Source organism: Arachis stenosperma, chromosome 1 (assembly GCF_014773155.1).
Source record: "Arachis stenosperma cultivar V10309 chromosome 1, arast.V10309.gnm1.PFL2, whole genome shotgun sequence".
Taxonomy (NCBI): Eukaryota; Viridiplantae; Streptophyta; class Magnoliopsida; order Fabales; family Fabaceae; genus Arachis; species Arachis stenosperma.
In genome coordinates, this window is record NC_080377.1 from 97,954,300 (window position 1) to 97,976,851 (window position 22,552).

At 33.3% G+C, this 22,552-nt stretch overlaps 2 protein-coding genes across 2 annotated transcripts; one reads left to right on the forward strand and one right to left on the reverse strand.

Annotated features, from left to right (window-relative positions):
- Positions 1 to 9,537: 9,537 nt before the first annotated feature.
- On the forward strand, positions 9,538 to 11,256 carry LOC130936007 (uncharacterized). The gene is made up of 3 exons (XM_057865971.1): positions 9,538 to 9,777; positions 9,909 to 9,975; positions 10,050 to 11,256. The coding sequence occupies exons 1-3, from the start codon at positions 9,703 to 9,705 to the stop codon at positions 10,976 to 10,978; spliced, it is 1,071 nt and encodes a 356-aa protein (XP_057721954.1). The 5' UTR covers positions 9,538 to 9,702; the 3' UTR covers positions 10,979 to 11,256.
- Positions 11,257 to 19,309: 8,053 nt separating this feature from the next.
- LOC130945131 (formin-like protein 4) lies at positions 19,310 to 22,098 on the reverse strand. The gene is made up of 2 exons (XM_057873827.1): positions 21,163 to 22,098; positions 19,310 to 20,772 (listed from the first exon to the last, which is right to left on the reverse strand). Exons 1-2 carry the CDS (start codon positions 21,909 to 21,911, stop codon positions 19,470 to 19,472), a joined length of 2,052 nt encoding a protein of 683 aa, XP_057729810.1. The 5' UTR covers positions 21,912 to 22,098; the 3' UTR covers positions 19,310 to 19,469.
- Between the last annotated feature and the right edge of the window lie 454 nt (positions 22,099 to 22,552).

Here is a 22,552-nt window from a genome sequence, read left to right on the forward strand (position 1 = left end):
CAAGTAAAGAGCTTTTTCAAGTTATACAAGAACTCAATTAGAAGATGGGTCATACTTCTGTTCCACCCAAATTCATAAAATAAAGAACGAAAACAATTATTGAAATGTAAATCAAAACATGAATTAAAATAGAAAAATAATAGTATCAATCCATACAATTGATAGAGCTCCTAACCTTAACAATGGAGGTTTAGTTGCTCATGGTTCAGAGAAGAAAATAATGATTCTGGTAAAACTGTAGAGTACGGAATGTTAATTTGCATAGAATTCCCTAATGGAATCCCCTGGAATCCCCCTAAAGAAGAAAAGTTTCTCCTTTTTATAACTAATCCTTATTAATTTAAAATCTAATATCTAAAATTAAGATAATATTTTTTCCTGTTTTCAAATTCAAATTTGAATCAGAATCAATTAAATAATCCATGCCTTGTAACGTGGAGACCACTTGTCTTCACTGGATCCGCGCCTAACTTGGCAGAGAGCTGCGTCTTACTTGAGTGCCAAAATGGGGCCCAGAAATTGCCCCCAGCGTTTTCTGCATTCTCTGCACGTCGCGCATGTCACGCGTACGCGTCGATGGTCTATTCTGCGTGACACGCATACGCGTCAGTTACGCGCACGCGTCGCTGTGCAACTTCGCTTTTCACTCGTACGCGTCGCCATGGGAAGCTCCAAATCATGCACACGCGTCAGGTACGCGCACGCATCGCTCCTCGCTGTCATCTCCTTTAATTCATGTGCTGCAGAAACTCCATCAAATCCAGTTGAATGCTACCTATAATAAACAAAATTGCACAACACTCAAAGTAGCATCCATAGTGGCTAAAAGACAATTAATTTTTTATTAAACTTAACAATTTAAATGCAAATTCACTAGGAAAAGATAAGAAAGATGCTCACGCATTACCGTCATTGCATCTTCGAACTCCGAAGCCATCGTCGCAGCTTCCATCCCCTCCATCGTGCAGCCACCGTTTATGCTTTGAAACCTCCGTCGTCGGTCTCTGCTCCTACTTTCTACTTCCGTCGCCCAGCCACTGTTTTTTCGGTGCCAGCTTTGTTCCACCTGTCAGCCACTACCTTGCTTAGTCTACCGTTGGTAGTGCTCTGCTCTGTTCTAGCTTCTAGCCCTATGTATTATTTTTTTTTATAACAATAATTGTTGAATAATTTGAATAATTTTTGTTAGTTAATCTATAAATATTGCTGTTGTTACTTGTTTGATTATGTTGCATCTACAAGTGTCTGATGAAACTTTATTAGTTGTTATGCAAATGGGCTTCAAAGAGGTTAATGTGAAGCAAGCATTGCAAATGACCAATCAAAATGTTGGGGAGCTATTGATCTTCTTCTTGAGGAGAAAGCCAAGAAAAGGCAAAAGCAGATGGAAGATATCCAAAAAAGGAACGAGATTTGGTTGGTTAAACTTACACTTACACTTAACTTTATTATTATTATTATTATTATTATTATTATTATTATTATTATTATTATTATTATAAACTTGTACCAATTCTTTCTGATTATGTTGGTGAATCTGTTAGGCAAAAGCAGTATGGGGTTCGATGAATAGGATTTGTGCCGGTTTAAAATTTCTCAAAATAAAAATCACTTCGTTGATAGCATAGTCCAAACCGGCAATTAAATTCCAAACATCAAAGTTTAATTAAAAGGATTTGTCACAATTCAAATTAAACCAAAATAATCGAGAGTTTTAAATCTCGGGTCGTCTTTTCTAAGAACTAGAGACCACAAGTGCATAAATTTAGTTGTGAAATCAAGGAGGTTTTCAATAATGAGGCAAACAATTAAAGGAATTAAAGAACAATCAAAATTGCAATTAATAAACTAATAAAGGAATTAAAGAACTATCTATATGGTATAAACAAGTAAAGCTTAAAAAGATTGAAGCGTGGTTCAAAACATAAATGGAAGCCTTGGCTTGGGATGACTTAGGGAATCCCTTCCTTGTCAAAACCACAACTATGATAATTATAATGAATTAATCTCACCTAGTCAACCCTTAACATCGAAGAGTAAGTCAAGTGAGCATAGTTGTTCTAAATCCACAAATCCTAGCTAACTTACTAATTACCTTAGTAAAAAGCTAGCGTTAGTAGAAATAATAACAACTAACAATCCAAGAATTATCACTAAATGTCGGATATTATGACTCTAGTATCCCATATACTCATTTTTTCCAAATCAAGGAGTGAAAATTTACCCTCATAATTAAAATTAGCATTTCAACAAACACATGGTAGACATATTCACAAAACATGGCAAAATTGTAAAACTACTTGAAACTATGAACAACCAATGAATAGAATCAACAATGGCAGCTCAACAAACATATAGTAACCACTAAACATCAAATTCATCAACTATAAATTATAACTGCAAAAGCATATATGTATTGGTAAAGAAAATTAAAATATAAGAAAGTGTAGAATAAGTAATGTAATAAAAGAGAAAATTAAGAAATACTTACAATGGAAATAGCTAGAATCCAAGATCAAAATTGGAAAATGAAAACTTGTAGTATAAACCCTAACTAAACTCTAAGAAAATTGAGAGAAAACCTAAGCTAAAAAACTACCTAAAACTATCTAAAACTATGCCTAAGTGTGTTATATAGTGTATGGTATTGATAGCCCTTCTATATATGCCTCAAACCCTTTAGAAATGGGCCTGGAAACCTCCCAATTCGCGAGCCACGTGATTTTTTAATAAAGTCACGCGCTGGGACTTGTGCGTACGCACAGGTGTGTGCTTACGCACACTTGCTGATTTCCTCTTGTGCGTACGCACAGAGGGTTGTGCATACGCACACTTGGCTGTGTACTTCTCTTTTGTTTTTTTTTTGTTTTTTTTCCAATTGCATGCTTCTCTTCCACTCTTATCAAGTCATTCCTACCCATTACACCTAAAATCACTCATAAAAATATCAAGGCATCGAATGGAATAAAAGTGGAATAAAATTGATTAAAATAAACATAAAATAGCATATTTTAACAATTGGACATAATTTAGAGAGAAAACACAAAAACATACTATTTAGGTGAATAAATATGGATTTATATGATAAAATCCACTCAAATCAAAACAAAATTTATCATCAAATATAGATTCATCAGATTATACCTCTGAAGAAGCCTGTTGATCTTTCAAAATGGGATAAATTAGTCTTTATTGGGTCAATAAATTATCATTCATTTTTAGCTTTGTTTTCTTAAAATTTGCTGTTGCTAATTACAATTATAGTAGGTTTGAGAGGGAGCTTGTAGCTAAAGCACTTAAAAAAAATGAAAATGATAGTGACAAAATATTAGATGATCTCACAAAATCTGAAACAAATTCTAATTTACAGGTTAATTACCACTACTTACTAACTAACTACATCATGTCTTAGTTTTACTAATAAGTAATAAGTAATAATTGTTGTCATTATAAAAGATTATGTTGAATCAAAAAAAAGAAAAAAAAAAAACAAAGACAGGACACTAATTCTAAAATTGAGAAATATCTGCAGATGGAATTTGAGAGATCAAGAGGTACTAAAGGAGTTTATTAAATGAATAATGATATAGTTTTGATATAATATAATGTAATCACTAATTCCCTATAATATGTTGTTAGTTAATTTTTTTTATTTATTATTTGATTATAAAATGATTTTTCGTTGAATTACGGTCAAATCAGTTAAACAAATAAATAAGTAAATCAATAGTTAAAGTAGTTTGATAATTGGTTCAATTTTCAGAACCTTGATATATTGTTTAAATATATTATTTATATATATTTCATATATTTAAAATTATATTAAACATATCTAATATAATATGTTAATATATATTGTTTACATATATTATTTACATGTATAAAAAATATAAGATTTGATGTCATATATTGTTTAAATATTTTTGAATATATTTTATTTAATGTATTATTACACTTATATTTAATATATTTTAAAGTGGGATATGTTGTTTATTTCAAAACCGAAAATTATTATATATTTAAATATACATTTTAATGTATTTACGCATATATTTTATATAATATTGGATATAATTAAACATATATTCAAAAGTATTTTAGGTATATCAAATATATTTTATATGATATTAAATCTAAGATTAAATATACATTATATATATAATGTTAAAAGTATTTAAAATATTTTAACTAAACATATATTTAAATATATTTATATTTTAGTAATTTTTAATATTATTTGATGTGTTATTTAATATATTATTATTGAAATAATAATTTGTAATAATGTTTTTAATTTTTAAATAATATTATATGTAATATTATTTAATATACCTTTATTTATTTATTTAATGTCAAAGAAATACTAGATATATATTAAATATAAATTATATAATATAATAATTTTTTTTTTCAAAAAGAATAAAAGAAGATGGTTCGTGACATTACGCGTCCTAAATATCACATTATTAAATACCTTGAGCATCCACCATATGTAATTATTTTTTATTTTTGTTTATTTATTTGTTTATTCATCTATTTATTTTCATTATTATTGATTATATTTTTCGATTTGTTTTAAATATCAAGAAATTTGGAATCAAGCTATCTCCACCAAGATGTATATGATTCCCAAGTTGAAATCAAGTTATAGGATATTAGATTCTATCACACATCTCATATTGAAAAACTTACTTTACACAATGCACTTATTTGCCTTAATTAAACGGTGGCATTCAGAAATCCATACGTTTCATCTTTCACGCGGTAAATGCACGATTACCTTGAAAATTATTACAATAATATTTGGACTTCCAACAGATAGTATGTCATTGTCATGATTACAGATAGTAGCACTACTCATGTGAAAAATGAATTCATGATGTAATTTAGCATTGAACCTACTGCGACTGATCATAAAGGAAGCAGTATCAAGCTTGCAATTGCATGACTTCGCACCATAAAGCAGCGTATGCAGTTGGATACCGTATTTGGCAAATAAATGTACGTAAAAATTCACATATTGTTGTTATTTGAGACAAATTTATTTTGTGACAAGTTAGGATTGTCGATACACTGGAAGTTCTTGCCTGTACTCTAAAATTTTTCTGAGATTAGGGGCTTTAGTTGGGATTGACTTGCCTAGTACATTTGTATAGAGTATTATGTCGAGCATCATGTTATGATTGTAAGGAAGTGGATGGCCCTTTGGCGATTCTATGTGTATGGGCTTAGATCGGTTACCGTTTCTAAACCAGTGCGATCACAGCAAAATTTTTTGTTTGCATGCAGGTAAAATTATTTAATATAATATATTAATATATATATTATCTAATATGTATTATTTAAATATATTACTTAAATGTATTAATTTTGAATAATAGAAATTTTATGGATACAAAAAGTGGACCATCTCTTATATATATCAGGCAATTGCTAGATGATATTCCTACAGACGGGGTAATTTTTTTGTTCTATTTAATAGAGTTCTTAGTATTATTGTGAATTATTTTGTATTTATATTTATACATTTGTTTTGTTATATTTTTGCAGTTTGTGTGGAACTCGTACAGTCATGATCGTATGGGAACATTGTCGCTCCAAATGACATCTTGTAGCATCGCTTAATATGGAGTGCAACCGTGCCACTAATATCATTTGAGTGTATTGAGTGGTATGCATCAGATAAGGTAAGGAGGCAGTTCAATTTATCGTAGAAAGTTCCTGGAGAAGCTACTCATCTTGTAGAAGCTCACAACGTGGTCCTGACTGGACCGATGAACAAAAATTGAAATGTTGAGCATTCTATATACATTATGAGATAGACAAACTGTTTGACTTTCGTTCTAGTTAGTGATCCTGTACTACACTGTTAAGCATCTGATTAGTATATACAATGATACAATGAGACATATGAAGCTCATCTATGATTGACTGGTTATGTTCCACAGCAACAACTACAGCAACAGGCACAATCACAACAACAGCCACAACTCATCATGCACCCATACCAACTGCCAACTTCCTTTCCACACCACTTACACGTACACACAACCATACACTGAGTCTGGACCATTATTCTTCAGTCAGTTATTCCCCTACTCACACCTGATGACACATTATCTTAAACGATTTTTAAGGTTCTTTTTCATCTATTTTCTTAGGGTTTAATCAAATTTCTTATATTTTCTAATTGAATTTCATAAATAATCAAATATTTGGAGTTAGAATAGTGTTTCTATGTTTTCAAGAGTTTATAGCTCAAAAACAGACAAGAATCGAAACTTTTTTTTACAAAAAAACACAAGTATAACAAAAACGTGGCTTAAAAAACAAAATCGTACCTTAAGAAAAAAGGAACTGGAGCCAAGAAACACACAGAGGCACGCTCGGCAGCCAGGCTCACACGCCTGGCAGCCAATCCACACGCCCGATGGCCACCCCCATTCATTCCTTACATGCCTAGTGGCCATACCATACGCCCGGCGGTCCCTGCTTTTCCCTTTCATCCGCTGGGCGGTCCTCTAAGCTTCCAAGACACACGCCCGGCATGTGCGCTCACTGGAAGTGAACTTTGGGCTTATGCCCAATAACCTCTAGAATAAGTTTAGCGTAAAGATAATTCCAACTCTCAAGATGCAATAATTAAGGTCCAATTTCAATTACCTACCTCATTAGAAGCCTTAATCATATCCAAGATATTCAAAACTTTAGAGGATTAGTTATTAATTCTTTCTAGAAACATAAAAGATTTGGTTGTTAGGATTTAATTTGAATTATTGTTTTGATTTGAATTTGAATTCAGTAATTAGTTATCTTATCTTTCTCTCCAAAAGATGAGATTAAGATTGTTTGAATTTGAATTCTAGAATTAGGATATAAATAAGGGAACTTTGTTCACAGAGAGAACAACCCTCCGTTCCTTAGCACAATTTTCTTCTTGTTTTTCTTTCATGGGTAACTAATTCTTTGTCAAAGGGTTTGAAGCTCTGTTTATGTTTTTTATGGATTATTAATCTAAGTTTATTTTATTTTAAACTCTTGCATTGATCTATTTATGATTGAGTTATCCATTCTTCATCCCTTAACGGCTTAATGGTATCGAAAGGTATGCTAATCATGTTTTGAATTCTTTTATTATATTTAAAAATTTTAAGATTTGAATTAAAAACTTGAAAACTCTTTCATATGACTCTTTGAATTCGGCTAGGAATAGTGGTTCAATTAGTGTACGACATATACATGATTTTCAATCACTCTAATTTTGAATAAGTGACATATAATTCGAATTAGAACAACTTTTGAAAATTATGTTTTCTTCTAAGGTTTAACTAGATAGGACTAATTTGAATATGTGACACATAATTTGACCTAAAGACTACTTTTAAATCTTATTAGAAACTAAATCAGTTTTTATACTTAACCTCTTTAATTGATTAACTGATGACTAGTTAATTAAAGAGAAATTGAGAAGCCAAGGAATTAGAAATTAGTTACTAAAAATTTGTCGTGAAAGATCTTTACATACTTCAAAATAAGTAAATAAGGTTTGGTTTTTCTAAGAGCATACATCTTCGAAGTCATTGACTCTCACTATCATTGTCTTCTCTCAGTCAACATCCAAGTTCACTATCTCTCAAGCACTCAAGATTCCAAGCAACATACAAGTTTTGCCCTTATCAATCTAATTTGGTATTTAGTATGATATTTGCTTTCTCAATCCTTTAATCCTCGTGGGAACAATATTCACTCACTATGGTATTACTTGAACGATTTGGAGCACTTGTCGATATCCGTGAGCTTTAATTTTCGCTCATTAACACTCACTACACATGCCACCCTATCAGGCATATTATCGACCCTCTATATCACAGCAAAAAGACACAGCTGAGCAATCTTTAAACCGTTAGTTGTATTAGTTGGTGCCTTAAATAGACATGTCGCAATATGTAAATCAATTGTTCTTCGACCTTCCCCTGCAAGTGCAACAATCCTAGCCGTAACCTCCTGAAGTTAACAAGCAGGCACCACAGTCTAATCGACAATCGCCTCAAATTGCTCGAGATCGATCATTTGTAGATTTAGACTACAACGTAGTAGCCCCTTTCCACGCAATTGGGTTAGAAGGTCTGTTGACTCGATACGGAGTGATTCAATCTAGAGGTCGCTAGAGAGATTGGTCGCAGTAATGTTGTTAATTTTCTCCAAGTACAAGCGCCAATGGCGGAGGCTGATAATGATGGCGAGGACGACAGTGATGCTAATAGCAATGGTGATGACGATGCAGGTAATAATGTATTATTATTCTTAACTATTGTTAATGTTCGTTCTGCTGGATTAGTGTATTTATCATTGTGGTTCTTGATGCTATATAGGTGGTGCAGAAGGTGCAAAAGAGGCGAAAGATGCAAATGGGGTAAAAAGTGCGAAAAATTCCCATACTTCAGATGTACATGGTAAAAGGTATAACTTGAGGATTGACCCAACAAGTAGAAACACAAATAGATATACCCCTTTCACAAAAAATAAAAGTTAGTTAAAAAATATACTAAATTTGTAAAAAAAAAAACATTTAGTAAGCAATTTTTATAATTGTTATTCATCTATTATTATAAGATTACTATTGTAACTTTTATAAATTTTTATAAGCTTACAACAAAATCTAATACACAAATATTTCATAACATAATATTTTATTCAGTTCATAATGTAGTACATAATCCAATAGAACAAGTAAGTAAATATCGAATTTACTAAGAATTAGGTGCAAAATTACCAGCAGTTGATCCAACACAATGAGGCATCTATTTTGATTGACCCTGGCCTCCATAAAGCCTGCCGTGCTTAAGACTACGTATATCACTCTACTAGGTTTGTGGTCATATAATTTCAGTGAAATCCATTGTTAAACGCCAAAGCATATTGTTGTCGAGGAATTCAATCGAACCACTGAGTGTAAGTCTTACCATGCTCACGTAATCTTGCATACTGCACATTAAATTCACACAATTCTATAATAGCCTGTAAAAAACAAGAAAACAAAAATAATAAGTATCACCTAAAATTATTTAATTGTGTTCTTATTTTTTTAATGAACAACTTTACATACATTTATTTAAAATAAAAATATATTTTTTTTAAATTATGTTTGTATTACCTAATATCTCATTCTCTATATCTATCCTAAAATAATTATCATATGGTTCCTAATTTAATTCTTAGAAAAGAAAATCCCAGTTAGATTTAAAAATTATTCAATTTGGCTATTTAGTTTTTTTATTGATTATTAAGAAATTAAATTAAAAATACTGGATAATATCAGGAAATTTGAACTACAGATTTTTTTGAATTTCACGACGTCGTTTTGCAATCTCGTACATCTTTCTATTTCCGTACATTACCCTTATTCAGCGTCAAATTTCCACACACACCGTTAAGTTAATGGCCTCGAGAATAGAGACATTGAGAGGGTATTTACGTAATTATGTATCCTATATAAAAACTGAGCCTGGACTCTCAATTCTTTATTTTTCTCTGATGCGAAAAAGAGCGAGAGAGGATCACAGAGGAATTTTCGTTATCCATTGTTATTCTCTTTCTCACGTTTCTCTCTCTAGAATTTTCTATCGTCGCTGCTTCTCATTTGCAAATTAGGGTTTTTCCGAATCTCCGATTAGTCGAAAATCCAATACAGCAGTTTCAGCCATGGTTTCTGATTCAGTTCCCGCCGCTCTTATTCCTTCAGCTGCAAACACTAAGAACCTCGGCAAGAAGAAGAGGGTAAGGATTTTTCGAAATTTTTTGTATTTCGATTTTTATTTTGATTTTGTTTATGTTTTCGTACTCTATGCGCATTTATTTCTCCTCTCCCTGTTCGAATTAACCTAATCTTGATTTTCTTTGGGTTCCAGACCAACAGGTCTGCAAAATTGAAACAGAACAAAATTGAAGCGCGTCGTGAGCAATGGTTATCCCAAGGTAAGTGAGGATGATAAAAATGTTTATGATTTTTTCTATCCTGTTCGATTCGGATTTGTTGAGTTTTTTATCAGGTTCTGTCAAGAGCAAGGGGTGCAAGGATGTAATCGACAGTGATGGCCACGAGCTGCCATTGTCAGCCGGGAATCATGGCAAGCGTCCGCTGGAGCAGTTGGAGACTAGGCACAGGGTGGAAGAAGACGACGGGTTGATCCATCAACACAGCGATTCGGAATCACCAGCTAACAGCCCCACAGGCAATGATTCTGGGACGAATTTCACTGGAAGCAGTGGCAGCAGTAGCGGGAGCAGTAGCAGTAGGAGCAGCAGTAGTTACAGCAGCGCTGGGTGTTGCTCTGGGAACATAACAGAAGAAGATGACGATGAAGAAGAGGAAGGAGGAGGGGAAGAAGAAGGTGATGATGGTTGCTTGGATGATTGGGAGGCTGTGGCAGATGCTCTAGCCGCCAATGACAAGCGCCAGAACCCTTGTTCTGATTCACCTCCTTCACACGGCGATGAATCCGCTGTGCAAATGGCTTCATCGAACTGTGAAGATCCAAACAGGGGGCCGAATTCAGGGTCTCGGAATTTGAAACCTGAGAGTACTAATTTGGTTCCTTGGACTGGTAATTGCCGAGCTTGGAGGGCTGATGATGCATTTCGACCCCCGAGTTTGCCCAATTTGTCCAAGCAGCACAGCTTGCCAATCTCCGACCGACGTTGTGGTGGTGGTGTCCTTTGGAGTCGCTCTGCTATGCCATCATCATGTCCTATATGCTGTGAGGATCTCGATTTGACAGACACGAGTTTCTTGCCTTGCTTGTGTGGCTTTCGGCTTTGCCTCTTTTGCCATAAGAGGATTCTTGAAGAAGATGCTCGCTGCCCTGGCTGCAGGAAGCCTTATGAGTGCGAAGCTGTTGTTGAGACGGAGCCTAGTGTGCTTGGAGGCAGTCTCACCCTTCGGTTGGCTCGATCTTGTAGCATGGTCGAAAGGTCTTGAGGGAGCTCTATCTGTTTTCAGTTGAGTTGTGTATGGCTGTGGTCTCTCCTTTTCCTTCTTTTTTGCATTCCTGCATCGTTTGTATTTTTAGATCGAAATAACTAATTTTCATAGGCCTAGTTGGTGTAGGGGTTATGGTTTTTTTTTTCCGAGCACCATAAAAATCAAGTTGTTTCTCATTTGATCTTATGGTGCATGTGTTAATGTAGAATAGTCACGTTGGTATGTGAATACATAAGGCGGTATAGAAATTCAATACATTTAAACTGTTTACATTATTTTGTGGCTTATATACTTTGTGCCTGTTTCCACTTATTTGCATTTGTATAGCTTAGTTCCTGTACTCCAAATCCTTATATGTTGGAGATCTTTGTCATCATGTTTAATTGAACGTGTATGTATTTTAGATTTAGTAAATTTTACGTTTGCATGTGTTGTGATGGATTTTTTCGTGGCTCCTTTTTCTCTTTTACATTTTGTTTCTAATTACTTTAGAGGCTGTCCCATTTTCTGGCTTTTTGATTTTTTACCCCGTCTCATTTCCATATTTTGTTACTGTAACAGTGTATGATGTGTTTAGGGTAGATGCTAATGGTCTTTAAGCTAATTCACCGTGTTGCTTGTGGATGGAAGAGTCAGGGAAAGTTTTTGGCTTGATGTTTTGGAAACGATATGATGGGGAAATTTTGTATATTTCTTGTCTGATTGCTTATTATTAAGTATTATGTAATGTGTTAGCAATAGGTCACTAAAATACTTGAAACACAAATCTTTATTCTTGTTCAACAAATTGTGTCTGGGCTGTTTTCACTGTTGAATGTGGTGCAGAAATATTCTGAATATATTTGTTATTTAAGCATTGTTTATGGCTTTCCTTTTTAATATTTTCTAGGAATCAAGATACTTGTGGTAGTTATAAAATTGAAGGCTGATTATTAAGGTTTTCAAGTTTTCTAAGGTATGGAAATATCATATGGCATTGCCATAATGCCAAGTATTGTTTTGGGTCTGATTTAGAGTCGGTCACTGAATATGTTATCCTTCTGTATATTCTTGTGATTGGTGCTTGATTAGTTATAATTGATTTCAATCTAACACCATCAAGTCATCATGCTTGCTGTGTATACACATGAAACTCATTTAGGTAATGTTTACTCCTACTTTTCCCCTGACCAAACATACCCTTAGGCCTTAATGTAGTGTTATCACCCAAGATACCTCTAAAATAGGCAAGTTCAATCATAGATCTGATGTGAAATAGTGTAGTAGAATAATTGTTAATAGAAATCAATTGTTGACCTAATCAAACTAGATGACAACTGGGATCTACTTGGTTGAGAGGATGGAATGTGGACAGGTTGAAATTTTGGAATGAAAATCATTTTCCCTTGCTGCTTATAATGAAATATGAGAACGAGTGACTCACTTGGCGGATAATTATAGATATTTATCTCTCGTAAATTTCTATACTGTTTCATCTTTGGTTATATTCCCAACTCTATAACTTGCATGATTTTCACCTAATCTTTCTCTTTAGCTCTCTTATGGTTTCTAATTGGGTTTTGCATCCTGTGGACAATGGAACTTGTTCACATGAAAGGTACTAATGATTTTGATTTTGCATTGTGTTCTAAAGGTTGCACAATCTTTTCTTCTATTAAGCTGCTCCTCAATTTAAGAAGATTTGATCCTAAGAGAACATAATCCATTTTTTAAGCCTCATCTCCCAAGGGTTAACAAAGGATTATTATTATTCTTACCTTTCATGTATATGCTGTACCTCTTTTGGTTGTCTTTCCAACTAATTGGATGTTAAAACAGATGAAAGTGACACTGTGGAACAGTGGTAAGTCTTACACATACGTCTAAGGTGTGTCAAATAACTAAATCTGAGTTGATGTTTCGAAAGGAGCTGAAGCGTGGGGCCTCAATGACACATTGACACTAACATTAATATATTATTAAGTCAGATTATTCTTGATTGTTTGGTAAGTTTGTTAAGTAGCAGCAGTTGCTGAAATGTCACTTTGCAATCAGAAGGCCTTGAGCTATTAGAAGTGGAAAAATACACAAGAAAGCTAATTGTTAGGGAGTACCAGAGAATCACTGCTTTTACTTGAAACAGTTTTATGTACATGTCATTTATTTACTTCTTTTATCATGTTGCTGAGAGTGTTTGGTATCACCAGTTATTTTGTTGTAAGGTTGCTAGGAGTGTTTCTTTTGCAGATCATCCATTTATCTTTGGAAACTGGAAGGGTAGGGATTTAATGAAGTTGTTACTGGTTTTGCTCCTGTTTGCAGCCTAGGCTTTTACCAGAATATAAGCTTTTGAATATGTTTGTGCCTAACCAACTTTATTTATGGGATATAAAGTTATTGCGTTTCCTAGCCTATTATGACCGTTAATTATAATGGACTTGAATCTATTTGAAGAACTTAATGCATTTTCTTCTCATTTGCTCCCTAGGCCCTTATATCATTTGGTTTAATATACTTCCATTGAGGATAATAGATATGACTACATGACCAATGTCAAATGTTTGGGTCATCTGTTGATGCACTTCGTATATTGAAATGATGAAATGTAGATATGAGGAAGCGAATCGTTACTCTTTGTTACTCTGTACTTTAACCACTCTGTTACTCGTTGGAACTTGAGTTCTTTTCCCTTTTTGGGTCTAGAGAGGCTGGTGCTGTAAGTTGAGTAGTTCACAAGAATTCTCCAACTAGTTTGATTAGTTGATTCCCTTGCTTCTCTTGCTGTTATCACACATTGCGTCAAGATCGAGTCTTATGATTTTGACGGATAGGTGCACTAACAAGATTTCTTTTTTAAAAATTTTAAATACTTAATTTTACTTATAGTATGTTCTTGTGTTCCCTTATTTCCATCTCTCAAAACACCCATTTTCTATCGTTAGGTTGAGTGCGTTTTTTTAACACTCTAATGCTTTTAAATTGAGTTAAGTTTTATTTGGATAATTAGTTTTTATTAGAATAGTTATTAGTTGAAAAATATAAGTGGATCTAAAAATACTAACATGAAAAACGGACATGCTAAACTATGAAGGCATAACAATGACAAGTTTTACTCATACCAAATAATTATAAACAATTTGCAATCACTCAATAAGACAAGACACACAAAAAGTCCTAACTCTCTTAATTTGTATAACTATGGCTAAAATAAGATGGTATGGAGAGAGGGGTGAGAAACAAAAGTTTCTCAATAGTTTATCTATATGGTGTCATCATATTCATCCCAGCCACTCTGAGTTTTAAAATAAAAACAGTGATGATGCAATGTTGTTCAATTATTATTTTCAAAAGTCTTGGTTAGTCGGAGTGGTGTGACTTTTAGATGCTTCTCATTTATTTATGTTATGACATGTGTGATGCATACAAAATGCCTATAGCGTTAAAACATGTAAACTCATAAACTTTAGTTTAATGTTCTCATAGGCCATAAAGTAAGACAAAATAAATGATAAATAAGAGAAGAATAATAAACAGAATATATTTAAATAAAATAAAGATCATAATCAATATCATGAATCAAAAGGAACTTTGAATAAAAGAAGGATCTTTTAATGAAATAATAAACATAATCATAAATTAAAAAATGATAAAAGAAGAACAATCATAATCACACTTTTCATTGTGCTTTTCATTACTTTTTCTCGTAGCTTTTATGGAAGGTATTGAGTTCAAACCGGTATAAAAGGTGGGAGTCCCTTCCCTTACCAAGGTTCTTATCCCAAACGTTTTGGCGATCACCTTTCCTTATCGAAGGATTATATCAATATCTTGTTTTTGAGGGTCACCTTCCCTTACCGAAGGATCATTCCTTCAATTCAATTTATAATCAAGGTTATTTAGACATACACAAGAAGGGAGTCATATCAACAAAGATATATTATTATATAAAATTGATGGGATAGTCCCCTTCCCATACAGAAGGTTCTTATCCCAAAGGTTTGCCGATCACCTTCTCTTACCGAAGGATCATCTCAATTATCTTGTCTTTGGAGGTCACCTTCCCTTACCGAAGGATCATTTCCTCGGTTCTTTAACGCACATAGGATTGTTATTAGAATGCATAATGTGTATGAGAAACATTATATCATGACATGCAATGCTAACATTCATATTAAAAAACATTTAAGATATGACATATAAAAATTAGCATAAAATCTCCTACCTCGAGTAAAGTTCTGATAGATATTTCGATGTAAATAGATGCGGTTTGTTAGTGTAGAGAGACTTGTTTCATAGCTAGACTTTGTGTATACTAGAATGTTTTGTATAGAAAAAGGGAATAGAATGAGAAAAGAAGGATCAAGTAGCTCTCAGGTATGTGCAGATTATTTTAGGAGAAATCTTCAATCTGAATTGTCACTTTGTGAGCTCTATAACGTTTTTTACGTTTGGAATTTGGAAATAGCTATTAGACAAATTTATAGAGAATTGAATTAGCTTTAAAACGAATCTTAAACGAAGTCAATCAAATAACCACAATTTGAGATATTCCCGAAATACTGTTAGTATATCAGGCTGACTGATAAAAGCGCAATTTTCTACTATGAACTTGTAACCGATTTATCTACCTAATTTAATTTGAATTTGATTTTATACTAAACTTAAGGAATAGAGCTAGTATTTTTATCTTTTCATATAACAAAATATTATTCAAATCTGATAAATGTAAAATTAGTTATGACTATGTTTTAAAAAGTTGTTTACTGTCAATTAGAGATTTACTACCACTAGTGCTTTTATATGTTTAAATTTTAAATTCAAATCTTAAGTCATTACTATTTTAATTAATTAATTAATTATTAAATAATGACTTAATTCAAAAAGTTGGGATGTTACAGTTTTAATTTTTTATTTGGAGTATATAAATGACATAAATTTTTTTATTTGGACGGTAGAATTTCACTAATCATAAACTGAAGACTTAATATTTTACGAACATTAATTTGTTATTTCAAAGTCCTATTCTAAATTAAATATGCATTTGTAAACATAATGCATTAAATCACTTCTAAAACATAGCTCTATTTCTATATCAAAGTTTTCAAACATATTTGCGGCTATAAATGCACAATTACTTGATTTTTTTGCTAAGCCCTTCTCAAAACTCTTCTTCAGATTTCGGTTTTGTGTAGGGGTGGCAATGGGATGAATTTTTGTTTTATCTGATTCTTTTTTACTTTATAATAATTCGCATAGAATCTGTTCTATATTTACTTATGAATAATAAAAAATTAAACTCTAACTAGTTTTTACAGTTACAAGTATCTACTCCTATATTTATTAAAAGGTTTAATTACTCTGTTGATTTTTATAATTTTGTGAAATTTTCAATTAGGTTCCTATATTTTTTTTCTTTTAATTGGGTCTCTGCATCAAATTTTTTTAATTAAGTCCCTCTTGACAGTAATTAGTTTAATTGTATAGATATTCAATTAAAAAAAAAATTGGTACATGAATCCAAATAAAAAGAAAAAAAAAGTATAAGGACCAATTAAAAGAAAAATTTGGTGTAAGGACTCAATTAAAAGTAAAAAAAATACAGGAACCTAATTAAAAATTTCGCAAAACTATAGAAAATAACAGCGTAATTAAACCTTATTAAAATTCAACAAACAAAATTAAATGTCGAAATTTATATAACCATCATTATATACATAACATAAATTAAAATAAAAATTTAAATATGATAATATTATTAATTATTTTATATACATTATATATTAAAATTATATATATACCAAAACGAATACGGGCAGGTATTGCCTAAATTCAATCATGCCCAGCTAAAATCCCATCCTGCATCGGAGTAGGTAATTACTTGCCCCGAGGAGATAAGAGTGGGGTGGGTACTCTTGAGTTTCGAATAGTGTTGCCATCTCTGGACTTTTGCATGTAACAACAAAAGAAAAAAAAGAGAAAAAGAAAAAGACTTTGTAATTATCACTCTGAAATGAAATGTTATAGCAACATTCTTGTTAGATTTATTTTATAAATTTTTTTAAAAAAAATTATATTCTATTCTTATCGTTTGTAGTTGGGGAGCTCCAATATATTAAGAAGCAATTAGGGTAAATCATAAAAAATGCACCCGAATTATCTTGACAGTTGACGCGGATAAAAATGCTTCTGAATTTTGTTATCAACAAAAATATTCTAAAATAATTTAAAAGCATACCAAAAATACTCAATTGGAAAAACGTCAATACTTGTCACATAGAAAGTTTCGTTTGTTACATCACTCTTTTTTATTAACATAGAACGTCTAAATTCACGAATGTACATTTTTGTCGCATTTTAAAATAATTTAAGAATATTTTTATTGATAACAAAATTTGAAAGTATTTTTGTAGTGACAAATAATTCAGGTGCATTTTTTGTCGCAAACAACTAACTCTCTTCCAAGGAAAAACAATGTTCCCTTTTGATCTATTGATAGTCTACAAAAAGTTGAGGCGTTTAATGTGGAAGTTTGTTTTCAATCTTTGACTACTTCTCTGCATATGCTTGCACAACACGCCACACAATTCTGAGTTTCATTTTGTCACTGAAAAAGAGAAAAACCAATTAGCAATGCCTAATAGCTTGCAATGGAGGTGGCTATGGCGCTTAAGCATCCCACAAAGATGCAAGATCTTCCTATGGCTTGCCCTGAATGACAGGCTCCCAAGTAATTCTTCAAAACCAGCACCTCACATTGTAGACACTGCATCTTCAACTTGTCCCTTTTGCCATGCACAAGAGACTCTTCTTCACACTTTGCGCGATTGCCCTCGAGCCGCAACTGTGTGGTGTCATCTTGTTGCCCCTCACCATCAACATGGCTTCTTCTGTTGCACCTTGTGGGATTGGATGGTCACTTATCTTCAGCAGCCTTGGTCATGTGTTAATAATGGCAATGACAATGACAATGATGGTGATGATAATAAGGACAGTGTTTTGTTTGCTGCTACGGTTTGGTTGTTGTGGAAGGATAGGAGGACTTGGGATTATGATGGACGGCGCGACTCTTCGACTGGGAGGGTCATCCAACGTATGGAAACTTTGGCTGAGGATTATGGCAGAGTTGTTATGATGGAGCATTCTGCGCCTTCCCCGGCGGTGCGCTATGTTTCCTGGTGCTTCTATTGGAACCAACCTCCTTCCCAGCCTCAGTTGAGGATGATTGCTGATGGATCACAACTTGTGTTTCCCAAGTTGTAGCTTTCCCTTCCATCGCTAATCACTTGACCAAGGTATTAGATAATTGGGTTAAGAATTTAACAGTGGATCATTGGTTGAACCATTTATATCAAATTAATTAATTAACCATTTAAAAATTTAATTTAATTTAATTTCGATAATATAATTGGCCACATCTACACTATGACGTTAATATGATATTATTAGACCAGTTTCATACGATAATTTGTTAGGTTCACTTAAATCTATTATAACTTTGACCAGTTTGATTACATAGATGATCCAAATATTGAATCAAACTGACTACGAGTTCAGTTTACCGATTTTTGGTCAAAATGGTCGGTTCGGTCCGAGTTTAGTAAGTATTTTTCATAATTTTGCTTATGGTTCAAAAAAAAAAAAAAAAAAAGATTAGTAGAATGATTAAACCAATGAGATGCGTTTATTTGTTTTGTACTATTTGATGATATATAAGAAATTCATCCTATTTATTCACATTTCACATATTCGATAGTAGAGAATAGAGATGTTTTGTGCGTTAGTATACAAAATGTTTCCTTAATCACATATTCACATTTGTATATTTTTAATATTCCATGAACATTTAGAGGGAAACGCATAACATTTGCTTTCTGTACTTAGAACAACCATCACCTATAATTTTTTTTATCTTTCTTTTATTTATATAAAATGTCAATTTCTAAAAGTACAAACTACAAATAATAACTTCTCTATTTAAATGTCAAAGTGGGATATCTTTGATGGACATGATGCAACAGAGATATAAAAGACTCGATGATAGTTGGAAGGGTCAAGATTTTGTACTTTTCTTTCCTCTAATATTCACTAGAACCAGAATAATTAATATTATTGAAAGCAGAGCATAGTATACATAGTTAATGCACTCACCCCTTTTGAATTGTCAAATTTTTGACATGCCTAAGAGCATAAAAATAATATTTCTATGCTGTATCAAGCTTTCACAAACCATTGTACTTGCTAATCAGTTTTTTGTCATAGGGAAAGGACAATCAATTACTGATTATTAAGTGAATACAAAGACAAAAGAAATTTCATTTTGTTACCTAGCTAGACTTCAGGTTATGATAACTCTCTTTTTTGTTTGTTTTTAGTACATATGTCCAAGGTTGTCATAGTCAAAGATCCTACATAATACATACCAAATTTAAGGTCTAAGCTAATCCCCTAAACTTTACATAGTTAAAGATTTTGCGTTAAACAAATTGATACAAATGCATAAAACCCTGCTTCAGAAATCATCATCTGATAGGCTAGAACATGATGTTGCACTTGACATGTTTGATAGAAAGTGCAAATCAAACTTTGGGAACCTGAGTGGTGCTTTCTTTGAGGGTGAAAGAGGTGGTGTTGTTGATGCACCTTCTCCTCCTCCTACATTCTTCTTTTCTATCTTCCTTCTGAGATCACTGCAAACCTCATTCACCATGTCAACAAAATCTCTCACAATAAGAAACAGTTCAAAGGGGTTTGATCCTCCTCCGCCTCCTAGATAATACTCATTGGTTTTCTTCACAAGCTCCATGATCCTAAGGTGTTCATCTTTCACAACTTTAAGCTCCTCCTCACATTCCTCGACAAACCCTTTCATTTCCTTAACAAATCCACCTCTCTCATTGTTGTCGCCACAACATTTGGTTACAATCTCTCGAATTTCGCTAACACGAGCATTGAGAATGTATAACATCCTAATGAAATTCTGATGATCAATTATTGCTGCTTTCTTTACTTCAGATAACTCATCCTTTATACCTCCCAATAACACTTGTAAACCAAGCATCAGATACTCTTTCTCTGTCTCATGTTGCACAAGGCTATTATTGTTTTCATTGGAGTTGCTTATATCACTATTGATTTTGGGAATGTTATGCTTTTGATTCATAGCTTCTCTTCTTCCTTCTGACTGAGCCACCTGCTCTACAATGAAGTGTAGCAAACTAGTCTTCCCATCAATGCTTTTCACATCAGGAAGCTTCCTAAGAGCACTTAGGTTGAAACCTTGTGCATTTCCCCTAGAAGTTCCGGCATTCATCCGGTTTCCAGCTTTGAGAATTGCCTCAAGAAACTTCAGTAATAGGCCACTAGCCCTCATCTCCTTGCAACCCTTTTCAAGCGTTTGTAAGTTTTCGTTAAGCTGAACGGCTTCAAAATCATAATTTGATCTGAAAAGCATTGCTTTCAGGCGAATGAATGCTGTTGGAACCGCTTTGAGGATGCAGTAGAGGAATGAATCAGCATGAGCAAGTTTATCTGGATTTCCACTGAATTGGATGATTTTGGCTTCTTCTTCTTGTGTAGGAGCTATCTTAGTAAGTTTTTCAAGTGTCTCAAGACTGATTCCTTGTCCATCATCGAGCGCGTCCATAATTTCCTTGTGAGAAATTGCAAGAGACCTTAGCACAATTGATGTGTTTTGGGATTTTCTAGGGTCCACAAGGAATAACTGAGCAGAAGATGCATGACATAGGTTTCTTTCATTGGTTTGGTTCTTGGTTGAGTATCCAAAGAGTGTTTCTATGAGTTCATTGTCAAACCTGTAAATATGAAGTTAGAAAGATGAAATCGACAAAAGACATTATCTATTCTAAAACGGTGATTACTCTGATATCTGATATCCACAAAAGACTTGTATTCTAAGACTTGTATTGTAAATATGAAGTCAGAGTAAGATTGTACAGAGATATAACAGAAGGATAAAAGTGAAAGGAGCATATGACTTGTATTGTGGGTCTCAGTAAGTAAAGATGTTTAAATAAAAAAGAGTTACAACCTCTCTCTCTATTTTTGTATATTCTTATTCTGTACAAGAGTCTTCACCTTCTAAAATACCCACCGCTATGAAAATTCGGTTCATTTTAGATATTTTGAAACGGAACTTGTAGTAAAATAGAAAAGTGTATAGATTGAAACTATCTTATAGTTACCTGAAAGAGCCATCATTGATGTGATCCCACACTGTAGAATGATCAACATTAGCTACAACCTTATCCCAATGTAGAGGTTTGAGTCTTGTTTGGCTAGCACCCTTCTCTCTTGATTCTGCAACCTCTAAGGTGTTGTTTTCCATGTTGGCTTTTCCTTTAGGTGGTGGTGGTGATTTTGATGATGAAGGCACAGGTGATGCTTTTGGAATTTTGTTTCTTGGAGGAAGAGGAGGAGGAGAAGGAGGAGGAGGAGGAGGAGGAGGAGGAGGTGGTGGTGGTGGTGGTGGTGATGGTGGTTGTAGTGGTTTAACTAAATCCTCATGAATCATCAAACCTGAACCTGGAGATTCACATAGCAATGGAACCTCTTGAGTCTCATAATGCATAGATCTTTGAACCAATACATCTATTCTCTTTTCTTCTTCTTCCTTTTCTTCATTATCTTCATAACTCGGATTGAATATTCTAGTTGGGAAACTAGTTTTGAAATGCCTTCCTTGTGTTTCCACCATATACAGAATATCAATCCCATTTTCTTCAGCAAGTAACCCTTTCATATTATTAACTTTCCTTATATCCTCTTGGTTAAATCCTGCTTCTCTTCGAAAACTCGCTGCAACTCTGTGTCTATGGTGGTAATGCCAAGAGCAAGCAAATTTTTTCAAGTAGAAGAAAATCACAGCAACAAGTAGGATAGCAATGGCTGCAGCAACCACAGCCATTGCAAATGCATGACCATGGGATGGCATTGTGGGAATACTTTCAAGTGTTGTTTTTGGTGAGATCAATGGCAAGTTACATTCTTGGATTCTTGTTCAAGTAAAGTTTGGAAAACTAGCTGGTTGAGACTTAAGAGAATGTAGAGAAAGTGAGAAACAACAAAGGAATAAGGAATCAAAATAGCATGGTTGAAGGGTCTTGTAGAACATCTTTTCATTTATAAATGTATGTAACTATAGCTGCTAGCAATTTCAATGTGGTAGTTGTCACTGGTAAGATATGTATTAATCTCTGTCTAGAGGATTTATGCCATATTGCCATGGCAGTTAGTAGGATCATAAATTGCTCTCTTAAAGGACCATTCGAAGGGACACACCAATGATATTATACATTTATGCTATAGTATATAACCTATGGTGAGACAAATTTTTTGTTAGCGAATTAACTATTGCTCCCTTTTGTTTATGGTGTATAGATGGGTGCAGTGGTTCAACTGTCATAACATAAATTCTGTTGCCACTGTTAACTAGGCAAACAATTGATGACGTTGCCCTTGCATAAGGCATACGTATGAGATATGTTACTTGTAGCCTTGTACTATGGCCTCAAATCAACACACATTTTCTATCTATTAAATAAAATATAAAACTCATTCCATATGAATTTCACA

Coding starts and splice junctions, on each gene's coding strand:
- LOC130936007 (XM_057865971.1), top strand. CDS start 9,703: ATGGTTTCTGATTCAGTTCCCGCCGCTCTTATTCCTTCAGCTGCAAAC. Junction 9,778..9,908: donor ACCTCGGCAAGAAGAAGAGG/GTAAGGATTTTT, acceptor TTTGGGTTCCAG/ACCAACAGGTCTGCAAAATT. Junction 9,976..10,049: donor TGAGCAATGGTTATCCCAAG/GTAAGTGAGGAT, acceptor GTTTTTTATCAG/GTTCTGTCAAGAGCAAGGGG.
- LOC130945131 (XM_057873827.1), bottom strand. CDS start 21,911: ATGCCATCCCATGGTCATGCATTTGCAATGGCTGTGGTTGCTGCAGCC. Junction 20,773..21,162: donor ATCAATGATGGCTCTTTCAG/GTAACTATAAGA, acceptor TCATATTTACAG/GTTTGACAATGAACTCATAG.